General features: G+C 49.0%; 1 protein-coding gene across 3 annotated transcripts in view; it reads left to right on the forward strand.

The window, feature by feature from the left end:
* The window catches only part of RAPGEF1 (Rap guanine nucleotide exchange factor 1), a 703,893-nt gene that overhangs the window by 579,288 nt on the left and 100,723 nt on the right, over positions 1-23,882 (forward strand). For all 3 annotated transcript variants that reach the window (XM_085613927.1, XM_085613929.1, XM_085613930.1), the window contains one exon: positions 17,362-17,456. In XM_085613927.1, coding sequence (XP_085470053.1) covers positions 17,362-17,456 — 95 coding nt within the window. The remainder of the gene's footprint in view (positions 1-17,361; positions 17,457-23,882) is intronic.

The raw sequence follows: 23,882 nt of genomic DNA on the forward strand, positions 1-23,882 counted from the left end.
CTCAGCCTACTCAACAGATTTCTCAGAAGAGAAAAATTCAGGATGCTAGCACTGCACCAGATCTTCCCACATCTACACCAGGGGGACTGGATGTGTGCCATCGACTTACAGGATGCATACTTCCACATTCCTGTCTCAGCGAAACATCGGAAGTTTCTCAGATTTCACATCTTTCGCCAACATTATCAATACAAGGTCCTGCCATTCGGCCTCCAGTCCGCGCCACGAACGTTCTCAAAGTGCATGGCGGTGGTGGCTGCATTTCTCCGCAAACTGAAGATATTCGTCTACCCCTATCTAGACGACTGGCTCTTAAAAAGTTCCACTCCGGCTCGACTCCAGAGTCATCTCTCGTTCTGCCTAAACCTTCTACACTCGTTGGGCCTTCAGGTCAACTACAGGAAGTCGATCCTCAATCCAACTCAGCGGATCCACTACCTGGGCGCCTCTCTAGACTCCTCAAGCGCAAGCGTGTGTCCTTCGGAGGAGAGGTTATCCTCCATGCTGCAAAAAAGCCGCACGCTTCTCAGCACGGAATATCCCACAGCCAGACAAGTGTCATCTCTCCTGGGATCCATGGCCTCGTGCATCTACATCGTGCCCAACGCACGTCTGCACATGCGTCCTCTGCAACAAGACCTAGAGGATCAGTGGTCGCAGAGGTCCGGCCGCTGGGAAGATCACATTACCCTTCATCAAGCCGCCAAAGATTCCATCCGGTGGTGGATGAAGCGCTCCCATCTGCTTCACGGCGTCCCTTTCCATCAGGCGCCTCCGACACAGACAGTGGTCACAGACGCCTCCATGCAGGGCTGGGGGGCTCATATGGGCCGGCTTCAAGTACAAGGTCTCTGGTCCGCTACCGAACAGAGCTATCACATCAACTTCTTGGAGCTACGAGCAGTCCATCTCGCTCTCAAGTCCCTGTACCCATCCCTGCAGACCGACTATGTTCAGGTTCAGACGGACAACACCACAACTATGTTCTATCTGAACAAGCAAGGAGGGACCAGATCACGGGTCCTGTCTCTGGAGGCCCAGTCAATCTGGAAATGGCTTCTGGCGAGAAACCTGACTATCGTCGCTGTTCACCTGCCAGGGACCCTGAACGTGCAGGCGGATGGCCTCAGCAGAGACTTCGTCGAAGCGCACGACTGGGTGCTCAACGAAGACGTCGCTCAAGACATCTTCCGCTTGTGGGGCATACCAGACATCGATCTGTTCGCAGACGCGGACAACAAAAATGCCCCGTCTTCGCCTCCAGGTTCCCTCAACGGGGGTCGCAGGGGAACGCGCTTTTGATCAGCTGGTGGAGGACATTGCTTTACGCTTTTCCTCCTCTCCCTCTCATCCCGGCTGTGATTCAGAAGTTCTACAGGGCCAGAACTCGGATGATCCTAATAGCACCGGAGTGGCACCGGCAGTGGTGGTACCCAGATCTACTCCAGCTGTCGGAGGTACCACAGAGGAGGTTGCCATGCCTGCCGAACTTGCTGACCAAGGACAAGGGAAGAGTGTCCCACCCCAATCTCCCCTCCCTCCGCTTGACGGCATGGCTCCTGAATTCATCCAGTACGGACATCTAGATCTTCCTCCGGACTGTATGAGCATTCTTCGGGAGGCAAAGGGGCCCTCCACGAGGAAGTCGTATGGCTTTAAATGGAAAAGATTCTGCTCCTGGTGTAGAGATAACACCCTTGATCCGATCCGGGGTCAAGAACAGGTTATTCTCCCCTACTTACTGTACTTGGCGAAGTCTGGGTTAAAGTACTCTTCCATCAGAGTACGCTTAGCTGCTATTACAGCCTATAGGAAGTCTCCTACCCAGACCTCATTCTTTCAGATGCCAGTGGTAAAGGATTTCTTAGAAGGGCTTAAGAAAGTTTACCCACCTGTGAGGTCTCCTTCCCCTTCCTGGGAACTGAACATCGTTCTCTCTAAGCTGATGGGAGCCCCTTTTGAACCGATTCATAAGGCCTCCTTGCAACATCTGACCTGGAAGGCTGCCTTCTTAGTAGCCATCACTTCGGCCCGTAGGGTTAGTGAAATTCAGGCCCTCTGCTGCAAGGAACCTTACACTGTGTTTCATGCTAATAGGGTGGTGCTCCGTACCCATCCGAGCTTCCTACCCAAGGTGGTCTCGGACTTCCACATTAACCAGGTGATCACGTTGCCCACCTTCTTTCCTCAACCGACCACTCCCCCGGAGAGAGCCCTACACTCTCTTGACCTCCGGAGGGTTTTGAAATTCTATCTGGCTAAGACCCTTACTCTTAGAAAGTCAGACAGGCTCTTTGTGAACTATGGGCCCACGAATACCGGGCTGGCTGCATCCAAGACATCTATTTCAAGATGGATTGTCTCTTGTATAGCTTTGGCTTACCAACTATCCCACAAAGTTCTGCAGGGTAAACCTAGAGCACATTCTACTCTAGGGAAGGCTTCTACGGTAGCACTCCTTCGCAACGTTCCCATGTCTGAGATCTACATGGCGCTCAGTCCATACTTTTACGCGCCATTACTGCCTAGATTCAGACGCGCAGGCCGATGCCCAGGTGGGGCAGGCTTCTCTGAGGAACCTGTTTGCATAACTGTAAATGCAAAGTGTGTTTTGCTGTTTGTTTTTTAACTGTTTTTTGCTCGTCCGCGAGACTTTGGGTATGGGCTTGCTACTCTATTCATAGATTGACTATTGATGAGTATCCCCTGGATGAGAAGGATTAGTTACTTACCTGTAATCCTAGTTCTCATCCAGGGGTATACTCATCAAAGTCATAAGCGACCCACCCACCTCCCCGGACGAGCAATGTTTTCTCTTTAAATAAGTGATGTATGGAAGGCAGATCTACTCACTTGCGGAGGCACCGCCAAAAAGAACTGGCCCAACTGCCACCTGTAGTGCATCTTGGGAGCAGGGGGTCACAGGCAGGCCTTAAAGGCACGGTTCCCCTACTCTAATGCCTTAAAGGCAGGGTGTCAGTTTTCTTGGTTTCTTGATACTCTGCTGCAGCCTACTGGCGAATGCCTACAATTACATGTTGCTTTATGGCAATAAAGCAGTGCTGTGTTATAATTTGCCTGATGCTTCCTTTTTTCCTTACGGGTTACGGGGGCACTACTATGCAAAAATATGTAATTTACAGCATTGCCATGTTTTGAACATTATTAGGCTGCATTTATATGTTTTCACATATGTATATATATATGTATATATATGTATTTTCTATATGCTCCGGGATCCCGCACCTGGGCGGGGATTATTCATAGATTATGACTTTGATGAGTATACCCCTGAATGAGAACTAGGATTACAGATAAGTAACTAATCCTTATCCAGTACGGTTACTGTCTAGAATTAACGTCCACTCCACCCAACATACCGCCAAAGCACCGTCCTATGTCCGTAGAGCACTTGGCATTATTGCAGCAGGAGGTACTAAGTATGCTGCAAAAAGGTGCAAAAGAAGTCGTGCCCGTCCACCAACAGGGGACAGGGGTGTACTCTCTGTACTTCTTAATCCCAAAAAAGGACGGTTCTCTCAGACCTATACTAGACCTGAAACCCCTCAACCACTACATTCTATCAGAGCATTTCCATATGCTCACCCTACAGCAGGTTCTACCGCTACTCAGTCAGGGAGACTTCCTAGCCACACTGGATTTGAAAGATGTGTATTTACACATACCCATCGCACAGAAAATATCATTTTCATTAGTCTTTATTGTCGATCATTTTCATCATAAAAAGACAATTGCAAAATGAACATTACATACAGAATTAAAATATGAAGAAGAAAAAATGTCTAAAACACAGATCAGATAAGAACGAAGATGACCACAAACCTAAAAACGAATACCTCCTATTTCTAATAATCCAGGCCCAACCTAAGAATTTAGCCACTGCCACAACAATACATTCACTGGTGTCAAATCTTAGGCTATTTAGTGCCTCAAGCCCTTGTCTAGTACCCAAAGTGCGACAAAGGGGTTTAAGCCATTTGGATCTGGGGGCTGCATAGGCCGGGCAAACAAAAAATAAATGACCCACAGTTTCTGGACACTCAATACACCAACGACAAGAATCAGAGGTAACACCCTTCCATTTTTTTGTAAATGAGTTAGTAGGTAGGCTGCCAACCCTCAATTGATGATAAAGTTTCCTATCGATGGGTCTAGTAATAGTGTCCCAGTAGGCTTCAAAAAGAGGGACATTTTTCTCCACGAGGAACCTACCAGCCAGAGACTCCACTGGGGCTTGGGTTAGTTGTTTTTGATTGACCATTGACCATAGAGGTTTTTAAAAACTTTTTTGGGGGGGGAAGGTGCTAGAAGCTGGATCAGTCCAAAGAGTACTCAGACCCATAGAATCCAATAGTGAGCTGACTTGTTTGAACCACTGGATATTGCCGGCACCCAAGATGGCACGGACGTCCAGGAAAGCCTTTGCGTAAGGCCCTAATTCCGGGACCGTCCATAATCTCCTCCAAAAGGCCAATGGCTTAAACCTGGCAATGTCATCGAAAGAATGACAGCCAAGGTCAAGCAATAACGGCTTCACTGGGGTAGAACAAGGGAGACCCGTAAGAAGCCTAAAAAATTTATATTGGGCCTTGACCAAAGGGGAAAGATCTGAAAAACCCCAAAGTTCATCACCATAAAGGATTGCTGAGTTAATCCTGGCGTTGTAAATTTTGATGGCGGGACCAATTGATTTCGTCTGGGATTGTTTTTGTTCTTTAACCAAACACCCCGATAGTTGGGCAAATTTTAAGGATAAGACATCTATTTGTGGCTTCCAATTTAGCTTGTTTTCAAAAACAACCCCTAAATAGGTCATGACTTGGGCACGTTCAAGTGTGTCCTTATTCATGGTCACATTGCCAGTTGTACATTTCCCTTTATTAAAAACCATATATTTGGTTTTCGAAACATTGACTGACAGATCGAAATCAGAGCAGAAGTTGGTGAAAACATTCAAGGCTACCTGTAAGCCGGACAAGGTCTGGGATAGAAGAAGGGTGTCGTCGGCAAACATGAGGAGTGGGATTTTAATACCTCCTAGCATGGGGGCGTCCGTGGGCATAGATGAAAAGTACTTAACAACACTGTTAATGAATAAGAGAAACAGTGTCGGCGCCAGGACGCATCCTTGCCTGACACCCCTGTTAACTTTAAACCTGTCGTTAACCTGGCCTTGATTCCCCCAACGTACTTGGGCGAAGTTGTTATCATGCAACCTGGTAACTAAGTGAAGGAGGTCAGCAGGCATCCCTAGCTCAGCTAAAACCGCCCAAAGTTTGGACCTATTGACTAAATCGAAAGCTGACCGAAGGTCAACAAAAGCGGCGTACAAAGTACCGCCGCAAAGGTAAACCGTTTTCCAGACGATCAGTTGGAATTTGAACGCTTGGTCGATCGTGCTGGTGCAGGGTCTGAATCCGGCCTGCAGGGGCGAAATGATATTCTCCTGCTCTATCCATGTCAGGATTCTAGCCAGGATCATCCTAGCTGTGATTTTTTGGACCGAGTCAAATAGGCTAATCGGGCGGTAGTTCCCTGGACAGGAGCGGTCGCCCTTCTTAAAGATGGGCAAGATTTCGGCACCCATCCAGGATTCAGGAATGGCGGCCCCCTTAGCTATAGCGGTTGCCATGAGTGCGATGTATGGCACCCAATTTCCAAGATCGGATTTGAAAAGGTCCGCTGGGACACAGTCAATACCTGGGGCCTTTCCACTGGGAATTCTGGAAAGAGCCAACTCAACCTCTTTACAGTCAAATTTAAAGTTCGAGAGGGTGGGCATTACCTGAGGAGTAGGAAAAGCGATCACTTCATTCTGGTTCGGATCGGAGAACTGACGTTCGAAATGTGACACCCAGATGTCAGGGAGTACGTGATTGGAGGGGGTCTGTGAGCACAGTGCGTTGCTCCATTTCACTATATGCCAAAACAGAGTCGGGTTCCTTTTTTTACTGGCAGCCAAGAGATCCTCCCAATGAGCATTGTCCCAATCTTTTTTGGCCAAAACTTTGGCCGTACTGTAATGCTTCCTAGCAAAACGGATTTCTGCCGGGTTTTTAGTTTTAATGGCAGATTTCAGTTTGCTATAAGACTCACGACAAGCCTTGTTGTACCAAGAATTAGACTTATGACTAGTAGCTTTCCTGGCCCTACAAGGCTTGGAAAAAAGGGCCTTAAGGTCTAAAAATAATTTCTCGTGAATAGAGGTGGACTCGGCTACGACTTCCTCGTAACACGAAAGAGATTGGAGGTCAGCCACCGCTCGAGAGACTTTAGAACTAATCACAGAGAGAGCTAGGCTATCAAGGGCAACCTTGTCCCAACGCACTCTCCGATGATTGTTTGTTAAAAGGGCTGTGGCAGTTATAATCTCTGTAGGTAAGTTTGTAGGGGCTGAATACAGTAAGAAAATCAGGGCAAGAGGATTATGATCACTCTCTGGGCGATCCTGGATCGCCATATCACTTAATAGGTTCCAAAACTCAACTTTAATCAAGGCATAGTCAATTCTACTGCAACGTCGTCCATCGGAAAAAGTGACCTTTCTAGTCTTATCCGAGGGAGTCCGACCATTTGCTGCCCTGAATCCACGCTCCATACACAGGGACATCCACTGGATGGCGGATTCGGTCCACTTCTTGATAGGTGGTAGGTCGAGTGGGGGGATATTCAGAATTGTATCCACTTCCGTTGTAAGTGAGTCCCAAGCAGAGAGCATCGGCTCAAAGCAGCAATTTAGATCACCCACTATTACCACGTTAATACGTGGGTCATCAGTTTCCAAAAAACTATCCAGTTGGCGAAAGGTATTGGTGCCTTTCCCACCGGGTAGGCCCCTGTTGTAAACCGTGATAATCAGGGTGACGGGTTCATTTTTAAGTTGTAACTGTATGATCAAAATATCAGGGTTATCAATTGGTAGCTCAGTAATTCTATAGGTTAAACTTTGTCTTACCCAGATGCAGAGACCGCCCGAAGGGCGGCCCCTTATCCCACCAATAGCCGCTTTATAGAAGTTAACATATCCAGGGAGGTATATGGGATCCACTGCCCACGTTTCCTGAATGTGAGAAGTTGGCCTGGTATATGATGTTCACTAGTTAAAGTGACCACCTTGTACCATGCCAAGCAACCCTTATGGTGTGGTTGTAAGTCAACCTTTTTGGACTAGCTGCCCTAGTGGTAGGCTTAGCAGTCTTTGAGGCTAAACTCGTTAAAGCGTGTTAAGCAGGCTGTTTTACCAAATGTAACCCCCCTTTATACCAATGAAAGGACACCACACAGATATATATTCAAAATATATATGTATTTATTACTCAAAGTATCCCCCTAGACTCTTTATGAGCACAGGAGCACAAATCGTTAAACAAGACAATGTTATAATATACAGAAGTTGCACATTATATGGATGGGCCCTGGTGGCCACTCAAACCATATACTAAAATAGTGGTATAAGTACCACGAACAGGAAAGTGAAAAGGCCTAGGGCCTCTAGAATCGCTGGGCCTACAAGGAGCTAACTTCAGTTAGTGACCAGGAGGTCCACGGGTCGCGTGTGCAGTGAGGAAAGTTACACGCGGGCTCCCATAGGTTTTCAATGGGTGCGTAAAAGTTACAAAGTTACTGCAGAAAAGATCTTCTGAATGGTCTACGATCTTAAGATTTGAAACACAGACACTAGAGATGATTCTCTACACTTGGGCACCGGAGTGCCAGCTTTACCTCACCCACAGGAAGCGGGTGCATAGGTCTCGAAGTGCGTCGGGTTTCTTCTCTCGATTCAATGGAGCCTGTCGACAAAGATGCTGCAGGCGGTCGGTCCAGAAGAGAAGCGGTGGATCCAAGAGTGGATCGGAGTTGTAGAAGACCTGAAAGCAGAGGGGACAGTGTTCACAGCCACTAGCCAGTGACCGGCGTGGCACCAGGTAGGTACCAGGCGATGTCGGGTGCAAACAGGTGGTGAAGGGTAGCTTGTCTCCGCAGCCACGTGGTCCCTGAAGGTCGACGACGTCCAGGAGTCGGTTCACGAGCTGTCCCACGCAGGCTCTCGCTGTCGGCGGTGTTGGCGACTCAAAAGAAGCAAACAAGCCTTGGCAAAGGCAGGAGTCGTGGAAAGAGAGGAAAGCTGATTGTTCTGACCAGCAAGGTCAGAGGGGCTGCTCTTTTGGAGAGCAGCTAGGGCCAGTCTGGAGCAACCAGACCAGCGTCGTTAGTTTCAAGTTTCGTCGCCAAAATGGCCACTAGCCAACGGGCCAGGGACCGGGAAGGCGCGTCGAGATGCAAAGTGCAGAGGGGCCCCACGCAGATCGTGGAGATGCTGGAGGGCTCACCTTTGGTGCAGATGCTGCTCGATGGTTGGGCTTCTCAGGACCCAAAGCACAACTTGGAGGGAGCCTCTGTTGCTGCGCTTGCAGCTTGTCATCGGTCTTTCAAGATGGCTGGCTCCACGTGTCTCGGTGCCTCCACGGGTTCCTTCTTCTCAGGGACTGTGGATCGGGCGGTGAGAGGTCTGGAGGTCCAGGTCTTGTCGGGCTCTGGGCTCGGGCTCCGGCAGGAGGCGGCGGCAAAGCAGACGTTCAATAGCTGGTTGGTGCTTGCGTTAGCAAGATGGTCACTCCCTGACCATAGGGGAGATTTCCTTCAGTCCTTTGTGCAGCAGAGCGTCGAAGTTCCGGCTTCTTCTTGTGGTTAAGTTGATTCCAGGATGTCTGAAGTCTTAGGACACAGCTCCTACCTTTAAGCGGATTCTAGGGGCCGGACTACCTGCTAGGTCCCTCCCTAAGGGTGGGACCAGGAAGGGGGGTGGTTACACCCCCAATCCTTTGTCCAGCTCGCCCCAGGTCCGGGGCTGGTGTGCCCCAGGACCGGATTGAACTGGCATATGCACCGAGGCTCCTTGTGAGCCTCAGGCATGTCTGGTTCCTTTCAAGCCCTACCTGACCAATACACAAAATCCTGTCTGGGGTGGTGCACGCACCTCCCCTGGCAGGAAACCCTTTGTCCACATCTCCCAAGCTGGAAGGACTCCCAGCAGCAGGAGGGCAGACTTGTGTCTGTGGTGGCAGCATCCATTTTGTGGAGCTGAGGCTATGTCTGATTTTACCCGGGTTTCAGGTACTGTACATGTCGTGTCCCTCTAGAAGGGTGGAATGCTAACCCCGTCGCCAGAATTGACGAGGGGTTAGTATTCCAATTCGTATGACACCTTACTCGACATGTTTTGATAAAGCCAAACCAAAGATAGCATTTAACCGCGAGGTTCATAATGCACTTAAGAGTATATGGTAGGACGATATCTGGAAACAGTAGAAGGAAGTGGTTCCGACCACTGCAGACAGGCTCAGCTCATGCCAGAGCACCATCTCACATGGAACCAAGCACTCTGCCTTCAGGATTGTTAAGGCCTGCCATAGGAGTGACTGATAGGTTAACATGTGTCCCATTTAAGGTTAGGTATAGGTATACTACACCTAAGTAAGAGGTGGTTACACCAACTTACCCCAGCTGAGCGATCAGCCAGTTGTGTCAAATTTGTTAGGCCAAGCCTGGGGTGGCATAATACATGCTTCAGCCCCTGGCAGGCCTTAGAGACACCAATGCCCTGGGTACCTAGTGTACACTGGTACAGGGGCTCACAGGGTGATCCAACCAATTGGGTATGTACCTAGGGTACATGGAGTCCATTTTAAAGAGAGAACAGCCAGGCTGAGATCCTGAATGGCAGGATCTCAGGCCAACTAAGTCGAAAAACCAGCTAGACACTAGGCAAAAAATTTGGGGGTAACCATAGTCAGATATCCACCTTCCTACACTGTAAAACGAGAATATCGTGGGTGGTTACCCAGTCGGACCATTCCTCCATTACTATTTTACTCCGTAAACCAGCGATGTTCCAAGAAACCATTTTGAGATTGGGGGAGCTAATTGAGCCTACCAACTGGGGAACTAAAAGAGGACCCGGGGCAACGGGATGGATTTCAGTAATGCCATCACCCCTACACACGGGATCAGGTAAGCTGGAGGCAGTTAGTAAAATTGTTGGACTATTTGGGAGCGGTATAGCAATACGAGGCGCCGACTCTAACTGGGGGGAATTGGGGTTAACAAAGTTTTTAGCCTGGAATATGTCCCGGCAATCCAAATCTGGAGAGAGAAGATCGATGTTACTAAGGGACACGTTAGAAAAAGCACAAGCAAAGGTGGAATAGATGACACCCAAACCCAAATGAACCCCCCCACGCCCACCCCAACTACCCGGCCCCTCACTAAAGGAACAAACAGGGCCCGCAGAGATCGTGTGTGTGTAGCCCATAAAGGTTGGAGAAGTAGGCAGTCAATCAACCCCCTCCAAAGAATTCAAAGGTGCATAATTATTGAACAAAGGGAGATGAGAGACCAATGTGGGCGGACATCGAAAACCCCTAGTGACCCTTTCCTACCCGGAGGGCGGTGTATCTCAGGTTCACTATTCAGGAGCATCACTATCAGTTCAAAGTTCTCCCCTTCGGCGTAACGACGGCACCCAGGGTCTTTACCAAGTGCCTAGCAACAGTGGCTGCACATCTACGGAGACAACACATTCACGTCTTCCCTTACCTGGACGACTGGCTTGTTCAGGCGAAGTCAGCCCAGCAATGTGCCAGCCACATGTCCCTCACCTTCTTCACAGTCTAGGATTCTCACGAAATTACCCAAAATCCCATCTTCAACCCGCACACGTACGACAGTACCTGGGCGCGACCATAAACACTCTGACAGCCACAGCTCAGCCAAATTTAGTGAGGATCAACAGCATGCAACTGCTAATCACAAAGTTCAAACCTCAACACTCCCTTCCAGCGCGAGTGTTCATGCAGTTGATAGGTATGATGGCCTCCTGCATTTTCATAGTCCCGCACGCGAGACTACATATGCGCCCGCTTCAGGAGTGCTTAGCACGTCAATGGAATCAGGCTCACGGACAATTAACAGACCTAGTGTTGGTGAGCGGTCGGGCATACAACTCTGTGCATTGGTGGAATCCACAAAACCTTTGCAAGGGCCGACCGTTCCAAGAGACTGTTCCGCAAATAATACTGACGGCGGACGCCTCTCTCCAGGGATGGGGAGCTCATGTACTCAATTACACAGTGCAGGGACTATGGACGACACAGCAAAAGAAGATGCACATCAACATTCTGGAACTGATGGCAATCTTCCTATCCATGAAGGCATTCAAAGTACACTTATGCAACAAAGTCGTGTTGATCCGGACGGACAACATGACTGCCATGTACTACATACAGAAGCAGGGAGGAACACACTCTCCACAGTTGTCTCATCTGGCTCAGAGCATGTGGAAGTGGGCCATTCAGAGGAACACCTTCCTCATGGCGGAACACCTCCCGGGCAAGGACAACCAGATGGCGGATCTGCTCAGCAGACACAGCCACCAGATGCACGAGTGGGAGCTACATCCGTCCATACTCCAGCCGTACTTCCAACAGTGGGGTCATCCAGAGATAGACCTATTTGCCACAAATGAAAACGCAAAATGCCAAAGCTTTGCCGCCAGGTTCCCACATCCGCAGTCACAGGGCAATGCGATATGAATGAACTGGTCCGGCAGATTTGCGTACGCTTTTCCCCCAGCGCCATTAATACCGCTAGTGGCACGCAAACTGCGACAACACTCACTGACACTCATCCTAGTTGCTCCCACATGGGCACGCCAACCATGGTACACCACCTTTCTAGAACTTTCCGTGGTGCCGCATCAAAGGCTGCGGATCACACCCGCACTTTTAACGCAGAACCATGGCGAAATTCAGCACCCAGATCCGCAACAGCTGAACCTGGCAATCTGGCTCCTGAAGTCTTAGAGTTTGGCTATCTAAACCTGCCACCTGAATGTATGGATATCATCAAGGAGGCCAGGAGACCCACAACCAGAGCTTGCTATGCGGCTAAATGGAAAAGGTTTGTCATTTACTGCAACAACAATGACATTAACCCGCTGGACGCATCCATTCAAAACATCATCTGTTACCTCTTACACTTATACCGATGCAATCTGGCATACAGCTCCATACGTATACATTTAACCGCGATAGCAGGCTATCTTCAAAACAGGCAGCACCTCTCTTTGTTCAGAGTGCCTGCCATCAAAGCCTTCTTAGAGAGCCTCAAACAAGTGATTCCCCCGAGACACCCACCGGCACCAGTGTGGAACCTCAATGTGGTCCTCACCAGATTAATGGGTCCACCTTTTGAACCTCTCCATTCATGTGAGATTCAATTCCTCACCTGGAAGGTAGCTTTCCTAGTGGCAATCACTTCGTTAGGAAGAGTTAGTGAACTCCAGGCACTAACCGTTCAAGAGCCATTCATACAGGTTCACGCAAACAGAGTGGTACTACGTACCAACCCCAAATTAATGCCTAAAGTGATATCGCAGTTCCACATGAATCAGACTATTGAACTGCCTGTTTTCTTTCCAAATCCACAAAATGTCACAGAGAGAATGCTCCATACACTAGATGTAAAGAGGGCCCTCATGTACTATATAGACAGAACAAAGGATTTTAGGAAAACAAAACAACTTTTCGTTGCCTTTTCCCCACAACACAAGGGCAACGCCATTTCCAAAGCAGGGATAGCCAGATTCCAAAGCAGGGATAGCCAGATGGATCGTTAAATGTATTCAAATTTGCTATCAAAAAGCTAAACGCACATTAATGATTCCCCCACGAGCCCACTCAACACGAAAGTTAGGGGCATCCATGGCTTTCCTAGGAAACATTCCTTTGCAGGAAATATGTAGAGCAGCCACATGGTCCACTATACATACATTTACCAAACACTACTGTGTAGATGTACACTCAAAACAGCAGGCAGCTGTAGGACAGGCTGTTCTCAAAACTCTTTTTCAGACCGCTGCAGCTGGCACTGGTAGCCGCCGCTAATAGGAGGTACTGCTATATAATCTATGCACAGATATGAATTCAGCAGCCCACATGCCTAGAACTGAATATGCTACTTACCAGTATGTATCTGTTCTTGGCATGTAGGGCTGCTGACATTCATATCGCCCACCCTCCTCCCCGGCGCCTGTGGCGGCTGCAGCTCTCAGAATTTCTGTATAGCATGGTCATCACTTACTGTATCTACTCCATCACTGCCACAATGGCGAAAAACTATCTAAGGATGGAGAGGATGCCCATGCGCACTGTAGTCCAGGGGAGGAGCCACCTATCTCGTGATACTTCGAAGACTCTTCCAGGACAACAATGTGCAATCATCCGGACCCAACACTAGGCGGCGATCTATGCACAGATATGAATGTCAGCAGCCCTAAATGCCAAGAACAGATGCATACTGGTAAGTAGCATATTCAACTGGTGTCGCAGGTTACCCGCTCTCCCTCACAGGGTAACCACAGTGCTTCTGTCAAATGCAACTCAGTTGTAGCTCAAGCTACTGGCAGGCAGCTAAATCTTTCTCTGGCAAGGTACCCACACTGAAAGTTAGTGTCTGTGTGAGGGACTGGAAGCAAATGTGCACATGCATGCCAACGAGGCCAGGCTGGCGGCCCCGGCTACAGTGCTTAGTAAAGGCCTTGACTGACCATATTTTCCTACACCAGGATAACCATGGAGTATAGCTATAAGAAGATCAAAATGCAAATTAAAAGAAGGAACTTCTTGTGATGAGAATGCATACTTTCCAAAGGGTGTGCCTGATAATCCCAAACTGGTCTTTGCTTAATGTGAATGAGTGAAGACTACATGGCACATGTTACACAGTGAATATCACAGTGAGATCTTGCGGGTCTATAGACCAATTCCCTGTTTTTCTATTACTGTAGTCCCCGCTGTCCCCCACAGTGCTTCGGGGCTGGAATCGACTTGGTCCTGTAGAGCTGCTCGTTGGCAGCCGCTGGTACAGTATTCTCTCTCTGTAGCTAAAAGGCTTTTTGCAGGTTCACTTCCACTTATTGCTGGCCTGGGTGCTGTGGTTTCTCTCTCTAGTTCACTGGGCCTGCTGTCCAGGCCCCAGTGCATGTGCTCTGATCCCACAAGTATGTGTACAATTGGCTAACACCTGTTAAGTCCCTAGTATGTGTTACAAAGGGTACCCCTGGCTATTAAGTTAAATGCCACTAGTGGACTGCAGCACATAATTGTGCCACCACTACAGTGACAAAGATGAAAACGTGACTCTAAGCCTGTCACTGTGTTGTAGTCGGGCAGCTTAAAAACTACCAACTCGACATGGCAAAATAAACCATTTTGCCTGGTCAGAACCTTCCTTTTTAACATTCTTTAGCCATCCTTAGGGATTCCTTGGCAGTCCTCCAGGCAGTGTACTTAATATTAAAGATAAGGACATGTACCTCTTTGATGTTTAACATCTCCTGACATTAAAAACACGAAATGCATGTTTTCATTGTAAATAATGCCAGTGGTCCTATTGCTTGACAAGGCGTTTCACTAGCCACCGTGCTAAGTGCTAACTTCCATGTGGAGTGTCTAACGCTACAGGGAGTGGTCCTGTTAAGGAGATAGGGGGCAGGGTTTGTAAACAGTCAATATACAATAGAAAGGACCCCATATTCCATGCATTTGTTAAGAAATTTTCAAGGCTGCGCTACTGTTTTGCACCAGCAAGTTTTTCAAAGGTTTTTCAGATATCGTCACATGTTAATATCTGCGCTTTAAACTTGTACTGTATGCATACTAAATTGATCAAAATATTATATACAAGAAGTGTTCTTTTTTGTGAACATATAGTCTGTCCACAACGTGTATTCACATCAATATACATATCAAAATGACAACTCCACGATCAAACAAATTACATGAATATCAAACATATACATTTGCATATTTACAAAAATGCTTTCACATCAACATAGAAAAGTGTCCAAAGTAAATAATATTTCGACAGAGGAGATACATTAAATCTCTCATTGCATCACTATAGTATCCTGCATCCCTAGCATCAGGACCACTTCTTGGCCTGACTGGGGTAAAGGAAAAAATTTCACTGAGTACTCAGACTGCTGGACCCAACAGTGAACTGTCTCCCTGGACCTAAGTGGTCCCTGTGACTAGCTGTTGACCAGTCATGCCCGTCCACGTAAAGAGAAGTAGCCTTTTTAGTCCTTGACTAAAAACTGCATGGCCGCTGAGAGCAACTTATTGCATTTCCTAAAAGCAAACTACAGTGAGTTACCTACCTTTGAAAATTCATATCGATGGTCTTCCTCAATAGATTTTAGTCATTCTGGTGTCAATTTTTGTGATAAAAATATGACCTCTATTTTATAAGTTCGTGTTTGATTTTATTGTGTTGTGTTTCTTACTTAATGACTGTTTTGGAACTCCCACATGCGTTACACTTGTTCCTTTGATAAAGCCTGACTGCTCTGTGCCACCACTACCCAGGAATGAGCACAGGGTGTTATGGGCTTGATAAGGATTGTGTCATTATTATGGTGAGGTCTCACAACCACACCACATCATAATCTATTTTTCTACACACTGCCTTTTCTGTGCAAAGCATAGGTTATTGGTATATGTGTTCTGACTGATGCAGCTTCCTGCAGATTCTTCAACTTATGAATTCTCTCCAGATATCAGCCTCTTCTGGAAACCCTTTCCTCAGAAATGGCCCTCCAACTGTCTCTGCCCCTGAACGCACCTTATCAATGCAGATGTAGAGCATTCTCTTTCAGAATTCCTTAGCATTTTTGAGTTAGGTCAAATGTCTCCTTCAAAACTCTAGGGTTTGAAGCTTTGTCGCAGATACCTAAAGAGGATGTCCCTTTCAGATCCACATGACAAATGCATTTGGTGTCTCAGGTTGGAACACAATGATATGGCGTGCATTTCTTGTGCCTCCATGCACCTGCAGGCCACCACCAAGTGGAAGGCCATATTATTTCCAGCTAAGCCCCACAGGGAGACGCCTCCGCAGTAAGACATCTGTAAGGAGTGATCTCCCCAAAGTTCTTACCACAATAAAGAAACACCATGGGAAGGAAAAGCCCTCTTGTTTCTCAAGGTAACTCTCCAGCTGCAGTGACCATTCTAATTCTCGGCACCGTTTACTGGTGCCAACCTGTTCCTCATTGTTTAAGATCCTGACGTGGACACACAAAAGCTTGCAATATCTAGGTTCATTAGCTGACCACGTGCAGGTCGAGGCTTTCTGGCTTGCTGTGCTGCATCTGTTCAGAATGGCTATTGCAGCCCATGGACCACCCCCCAAAGGTGTCAGACATTTCTGAGATCTTGGCAGTACCATCCCAATTGTCTCCCACCACCATGTCTCTACAGACTCTATCCGCAGCGCCAAAAAAGAGTTTCATCCTGTCCAGGCACCATCCCCATTCGGTTGGAACCTCCCTTGATGCCAACATCACCTGTGTAGCCTATTACAACACTGTTCCAAAAGGTTTTGACAACCGAAGATGTTTGGTGAAGGGGAAAAGTTGAGGTGAGCTTTAGTGCTGTTCTCCTAGCAGATCACCTCACCAAGGCTTAGCAATTATCCTGCCTGGAGGAGATCTTTGGTTCTGACGCTGTTACAATGCTTAATGATCATTGTAGTCTTACAGCGGATGATGATTTGGAGGATGATGGCATCCTTTTCAGTTATAATGCTGATGTTGGTTTATATCTGGACATACAAAACGCTGTCGGCCTGGGCACTTTACCAGAGAAAGTGTGCCTTGTTCACGGACGCCCATTTCAGAGGAGGTGTCCTCATTTAAGACTGCGGTATTGGAAAGCCAACCAATTCGTAGACAGATACACAGAGCCCAGAGGCCTGCTCTGGGTGGCCCCTACTCTTTTGTCCTGTCACCTGAAAGTCTGATTGTCCAAAAGTCCTCTTTGAAGCTGAACCCAAATGCCTTCCCACATGGTGCCATGTGACACAGCGGAAGAGCTGTTGCTGGGATAACAGTCATGAGCCTTGAGAGGATTCACAGAAGGAATAATGTGCAGGAAAATTATATATCCACCCAAAATACTGTTATTGAAGGATGTCTATGAACATTGTGACGTGTGTGTGTATAATTTTCTTTGAGCTCTGTACCTGACTGGATCATAGTTCATCTACAATTGGCAGTTTGCTTCTGACCCACCTCTGTTTAGTAATATTTGTGTTTACAATACTTTCTTAGTACATTCCAACATTTCTGCCATCAAATTGCATATTTTCTTTCCATGTTTTGCGCACTGTTGCACTAAGGTGCTTTGGAATGTCGTAAGAAATATTCTTCCTTGGTCCCCAGGCCGCAGCGAAAAACAACACATTACCCTTTACCTGAACTGTGTGTTCTGTCCTCAGATTCCAGAAGTTCTTCTGTGGGCCAAAGAGCAGAATGAAGAGAAGAGCCCGAATCTGACACAGTTCACGGAGCACTTTAACAACATGTCCTACTGGTAAGGAAGGGGCTGTGGCTCGGCTGACAGCAATGGGGGCGCTTTGGTGAAGTAGTTATACTCTGAGATGAGAAATTATCCTGGGAGAATGCCAGGGCGCCCTAGAAACGGTCACGGTGGGCAGGTGCAGGACACATTGAAACAGAATGGTGTGAAAATGAAAGTAGGGGTAGATGAAATGGTTGGTATGACCAACTGATTAGTGACAGTGTGTCAAATTTTGAGAATGGAGAAGCTCAATATTTCAAATTATAGGCAAGGAATGGGACAAGTTTCCAGTACAAAGTGGTACAGTGGCGTTAAAGTCTGCCCTCAGTGAATATTATGAAGGACTCTCTCAGCCTCAGGGAGCCAGAGGCCCCTTCCTGTAACTGTTGTTGTTAGTTTTATTTCTGATAACTGTTACCAGTACTGCTGGTGGTAGATAAGAGTGGTAGTACTTTAGGTGATTGTTTTCCTTGTTGCTGCTAAGGCTGAATTTTCTTGCTCTTACTTCTCAGGGTTAAGGTACATTTATCAAAGAATATGGGTGCTGTTACTTGCTGTAACTACTGAGAGTCCTGTTTTCCCTCTGATAATGGATTGCAAAGGGGTTACTTAAATAATCACTCTGCGCCTTGCTGTCCAGGGAGTTTTCAGATTTTGAGGAGCACCATGCATAGTGATGCTTGTGGTAAACTCTAAAAGTGACTGTTAATATGCCAACCATATGCATTTACTTTTGACATAATAGGGTGAGGAGGGTATAACTTGAGACGGTGGATTGTTAAGGGTGTAACCCCCTGAAGTTGTTACCAATAATGTCTTCTAGGGTTGGTATTGCTACTGGACACAAAGTTCTAGAGGAAGACACCGGCATTCTGTGCAATGGTTCAGTTACAGGACATCAATTCTGTCCAGTTTCCAAAAACGATGCAGCATGAACTCACCACCTACTCTGAAGCTTAACTCTAACATTAAAGAAGACTGCTGGCACCTAAACAGATGCTTTCAGGCTCAGAGGGGGACAATTTCCAGAACATCTCTCTTGATCTTCTCAAAAAGCTGTGTCTAGTCATGTGGACCCCAAAGACCATAGCCTATGCCAGTGCGCAATCTGGGCATGGAGAATCACTATAAAGGGTTAGGATGGCTCATGTTATATTGATATAGCTTCAAGGTGCCCTGGGGATCAAAGATCAAAAGAAGATCGACCAAGTTGAAACTGGAAAATATTCACAAACCTAACCTGCTTAGGGCGTGAATCTACCTCGGTCTGTGTGATGGCTCTATATTGTATTGTAATGGAGAAGTCTTACCTGGGTACAAGGCACAGAGAAGAATCGTCACCAAAGTTGGGATGCCCTGTTTGGGGCACACTGCCTGTGGTTATGTCCTTTTGTTAAAAGAAAGTAAAAGAACCTACCAAGTGTAATCAGAATTGTAAGGTGAAGTCGGTTTCGCAGGTGAGCGTGAGGAAAGGAGCGTCTTGCAGCCTGCTCCTTAAGAGTGTGGGAGAGTGCCATATTTAATTATGGTGGAACAGAAGTTGCATTACCCAATGATGTCTTGTAAGGCCTGTTGCTATGTTTATGAAGAAGAATAGGAGCAATCACATTGGAAAGTAGAGTTTGTTGGTGTGTAATGCTGAAAGGTTGGAAACCTTGGTTATTGAAGAGATGTCACCGAGGGAATATGAAGAGGACTGAAAATCTCTAGAGTATAGGAAACAAAGAGGAATGCAGAGAAAAGAGGCCGGAGTTAAAGTCTCAGTTGGATATTCGAGTTTGCACCAGAGTTTTAGTCTGCTTCTTGTGTCTGTGATGGAGGGCTGTCTGGCAATCCGTATCTTTTAAGCAAAACGGGATGTGATAAAGCAGCCAAAGTAAAAGGGAGATTGTGATAGGGGTTGCATTTCAAGATCAAGTATGTACCATAGATCATGTTCTTCTGTTAAATCTTAAATGATGAGTTGTCTGCGGTTTCAATACAATGAGAGAATTGACAGAAGAGTGAGTAAGGAGTGGCTCCCTCTGGTCGGAGGTCAAAAGAATTCATCTAATAAATTAAAAATGTTGTAAAATATTATCTCCATGTGCATGAGGTATAGAAAGAATGCAATTAGGTACCCCTGTATGTATCCTGATGTGAGATGTGGTGCCTTGAGGATACGCATGCATCAGATTTGGCCTTGGTTTGATGACAATTTTGACAGTATGCGAAGGATGTGAAAGAGAAGGGGATAAGGGGGAGTTGTGGTCACAAATTATATAATACTTGTGTAAAATAAGAATCTGAAAGAGACACGTTAGTGATAGATTCCTTACCTTAGAATATCCCCAGGCGTCAGACTGGATCCAGAAAGTTTTGCTAGCAGTACCCTTGCACGTCAATAGGTGGCTCCGCTTCCATCGTAAGAGCTGAGATGATGTCACAGAGACTACTTGGGCGCCACCCATGCGCGCTGACGTCGGTTCTTTCTTTTTCCGCGCCATCAAGCGCAGATCCGGTTACAGCACGTACCTTAGTCACTTTTTGACTACTCTTTTGGGACTTTTTGTCTCCCCTTTTTTCTCCTGGTGCACGTAGGGATGCCTGGGTTTAAGTCTTATGGGGCCTGCCGTCGAAATATGTTGGTGGCGGACCCCCACGATGTCTACCTGCCGGGATTGCCTTGAGGGAGTGAGCCGGAAGCTGCTGGAGGCCCGGCACTCGTCCTTGCGCCGTTCCAGATCCAGGGACCGTTCCCAGGATCGCTCGTGGGGCAGCAGTCGTCGTTCCTTTCGGGCTCCAAGTCTTCGCCCTCGGATTCCGGTAAGCGACGTCATAAAAAGAAGTCGAAGAAGTGTGCTTGCTCTCCTACGTCGGTCCTCGGATGCGGACGAGGGGGACAGGGGCTCTGCCGCTGTGGCTCCTTTGGAGCCTGGGAGTCCCGCGGCCTTCCCGCCTTATTCGGGTCAGTCGGCGACTCCCGAACAGGTGCAAGAGTTTCTTGCCACCATGGACCGCCTTTTTAGGCCTAGGGCTCCCGCCGGCACGCCTTCGGGCTGCGCAGTCCCGTGTCCAGATCCTGTTGGACCCTCGGGCTTGCCGGCGGGTCCAGCTTCGGCGCCACAGGATCCTGCACCGTTGGCTCCGGCCCTGGCGCCACGAGGTCCGGCACTGCCGGCTCCGGCCCTAGTGCCGCCCTCGGATCCGCCTCCGGTGCCGCAGTGGGTGCCGTTAGTTCCGCCCTTGCCCTTGCCCCGGTTCCAGGACCATTTTGTTCCTGCCTGGGATCCGCATTGGGAGACTGCGCCGTTTCCGACGCCGTATGTTCCGGATCTGCCGCCGCTCCCGATTCCTCCTGCACCGGAGGTGGAGGAGGACTGGGAGGGATCCAAGGACCCGCTTGCCCATCAGTGTGACTCCGAGCAGGACTGGGTGGACGACCTGGAGGACGCCGGCGACCTCGATGTCTCCTCTGACCCGGGGTTTGCCTCTCCTCCCCCCTACTATGGAGGAATGGAGAAGGGCGCTTCCTACACAATGGTGCTTCGTCGGGGGGCTGAGGTCCTCAATCTCGACCTCCCTACGGTGGCCCTCCATGAGGTGCTCCAGACAGCGTCCACTTTGTCGGAACCCCTGCTTCCCTTCAACAATGCCCTCACTGACGTCTTGTTGGGCACTTGGTCGAGGCCGTCCACAGGGGTTCCTGTGGATAAAAATGTCGCCAGGCGTCACTGCCCGGCGCCTGGTGACCCGGCGTTTCTGACCACTCATACGCCTGAGAGTCTGGTCATCCATACAAGACGTCGCAGAGTGCCTTTCCCACGGCTCCACCGGATAAGGACTCTAAGAAGCTGGAACAGTTCGGTAAGCGGTTGTTCTCTTCGGCCAGCTTGGGGCTGCGGTCGGTGAACACCGCCTGATTGTTGGGCCGCTATTCCCATGCGGTGTGGGATACGGTTGCTCAGGTGTTGCCTCAGTGTCCTGAGGAGGTCCACGCTGTGCTGTCCCAAGCGGTTGCTGAGGGTAAAGATGCGGCTAAGTTCGCCATTCGGTGTGGTTTGGACACCGCTGACTCACTCGGCAGGGCGATTTCTACGACAGTGGTGCTTCGTTGCCACGCCTGGCTGAGATCCACCGGGTTCTCGCCCGATTTTCAGAGCTCGCTCATGGACATGCCCTTTGATGGTACTCGGCTGTTTGGCCATAAGGCCGACAGTGATCTGGAGCGCTTTAAGGACTCGCGAGCCACGGCCAAGTCCTTGGGTCTGTCTGCAAAAAGCCCGGCCACTCCTGGGTTTCGTTCCTTTCGTGGCCATGGCAGAGGCGCCCAGGTATGTTCCTTCAGCAAGCCTGTGTAGAACCAGCCTCAGCGCGGCCGCGGCTTCCGCAGGGGTGGGTCTGGGAATCAGCGTGGGGGGTCAGTCCACCTCCGCCGCTTCTATCTCCAAACCTTCCGAATCCGAGCTTTGTGAAGCACACCACGCTGGTGGGTGGCAGGATCTGCCACCACCTCCCCCACTGGCGCGATATCACATCGGACAAGTGGGTGCTGCAGATCATCCACAGGGGTTATTCTCTTCCCTTTCAGTCCTCCCCTCCAGCCATGCCACCTCGGTGCCACCGCATGTCGGAGGATCACTTGTTGCTTCTCCAGCAGGAAGTCACAGCCCTTCTTGGCCAAGCGGGCCATTAAGCGCGTTCCTGGGCCAGAAGTAGGAGGTGGTTGTTATGCCCACTACTTTCTGGTCCCCAAGAAGGACAAAGGGGGCCTGCGCCTCATCTTGGACCTCAGGAACGTCAATCGCTTCCTCCGGGAGGAGAAATTCAAGTTGTTGACTCTGGCTCAGGTCTTGGCTGCACTCGACCCTGGAGACTGGATGGTAGCGTTGGACTTGCAGGACGCATATTTTCACATCCCTATCCTTCCGGCCCACCGGCGTTACCTGCGGTTCACGGTAGGCCAAGAGCATTTTCAATTTGCCGTGCTCCCCTTTGGCCTTACCAGCGGCCCTCGGGTGTTCACGAAAGTGTTGGCGGTGGTCGCAGCTCATCTGCACAGGTCGGGGTTGTCAGTCTTCCCCTACCTCTACGACTGGTTGTTGAAGGCGGGCTCGCCCCAGACAGTCGTTTCCCCTCTTCAGACTACGGCCGACCTCCTGTATTTGCTGGGATTCTCCATCAACGTGCCGAAGTCGCACCATAGTCCCTCTCAGACGCTCCCCTTCATTGGAGCGGTTCTGGATTCGACGCGGTTTCAGATTTATCCTCCGTAGCAGCGAGTCCGGGATATTCAGGCTATGATTCCGATCTTTCAGCCTCTGTCCCGGGTTTCAGTCAGGATGACCCTCCGGCTCCTGGGCCTGATGGCCTTCTGCATCCTGCTAGTGCAACATGCCAGATGGCATTTGCGGGCTTTGCAGGGTGACCTGAAGTTTCAGTGGGCTCAGCATCAGGGCAACCTGTCCGATCACGTCCAGATCTCGGAGGGCACTGCTCGTCAGTTGCAGTGGTGGTTCACGAATAGCGATTGGGTCAGTGGCAGATCCCTCTCCCTTCCCCAACCGGAGCACACAGTGGTGACGGATGCGTCCCTCCTGGGATGGGGAGGCCACTTGGGGGAGGCGGAGATCAGAGGACTCTGGTCTCCGGCGGAGTCCCGGCTCCATATCAACCTTTTGGAGCTTCGGGCGATCCGACTTGCACTGAAGGCATTCCTTCCCTCTGTCCGGGGAAGTGTGGTGCAGGTGTTCACGGACAACACCACCGCCATATGGTATTGCAACAAACAGGGCTGGGTGGGTCCTGAACCCTATGTCAAATCACCTTGGTGGTTCAACACTTGGCAGGTTCTCTGAACGCCAGGGCGGACGAACTCAGCTTCCGGTGCTTGATGGATCACGAATGGCGTCTGAACTTGGACGTGGTGCAAGGTCTATTTCAGCAGTGGGGAGTGCCTTGGTCTGATCTATTCGCCACCGAAGAGAACGCGCAATGTCATCAGTTCTGCGCGTTGGAATTTCCAAGTCGGCACACGCTCGGCAACGCTTTTCGTCGCGAGTTGAACTGCGGTCTATTGTACGCCTTTCCATCTATACCATGTCTGCCCTTACTGCCTTGGAACGCGGCGTTCCCTTGCAGGACATTTGTCAGGCAGCTACGTGGGCCTCGCTGCACACGTTTACCAAGCATTACTGCCTTGACAGTCCGGTCCGGCGAGTCGGCTTATTTGGCCGTTCTGTTCTCCGTGACTTTCTGGTGTAATCTGTTCACAGACCATCCACCGGGGATGGTATTGGTGGGGTATCTATTCTAAGGTAAGGAATCTATCACGAACGTGTCTCTTTCAAATGCACAAGTTACTACTTGTGTAACGATATATCTATAAGAGACATTAGTTAGTGATAGATTCCTTACCGCCCCAGCTGTCCTCCCCATTCTGCGAACTGATTCTAGGGT

Source organism: Triturus cristatus, chromosome 1_2 (assembly GCF_964204655.1).
Source record: "Triturus cristatus chromosome 1_2, aTriCri1.1, whole genome shotgun sequence".
In the NCBI taxonomy this organism is placed as follows: domain Eukaryota; kingdom Metazoa; phylum Chordata; class Amphibia; order Caudata; family Salamandridae; genus Triturus; species Triturus cristatus.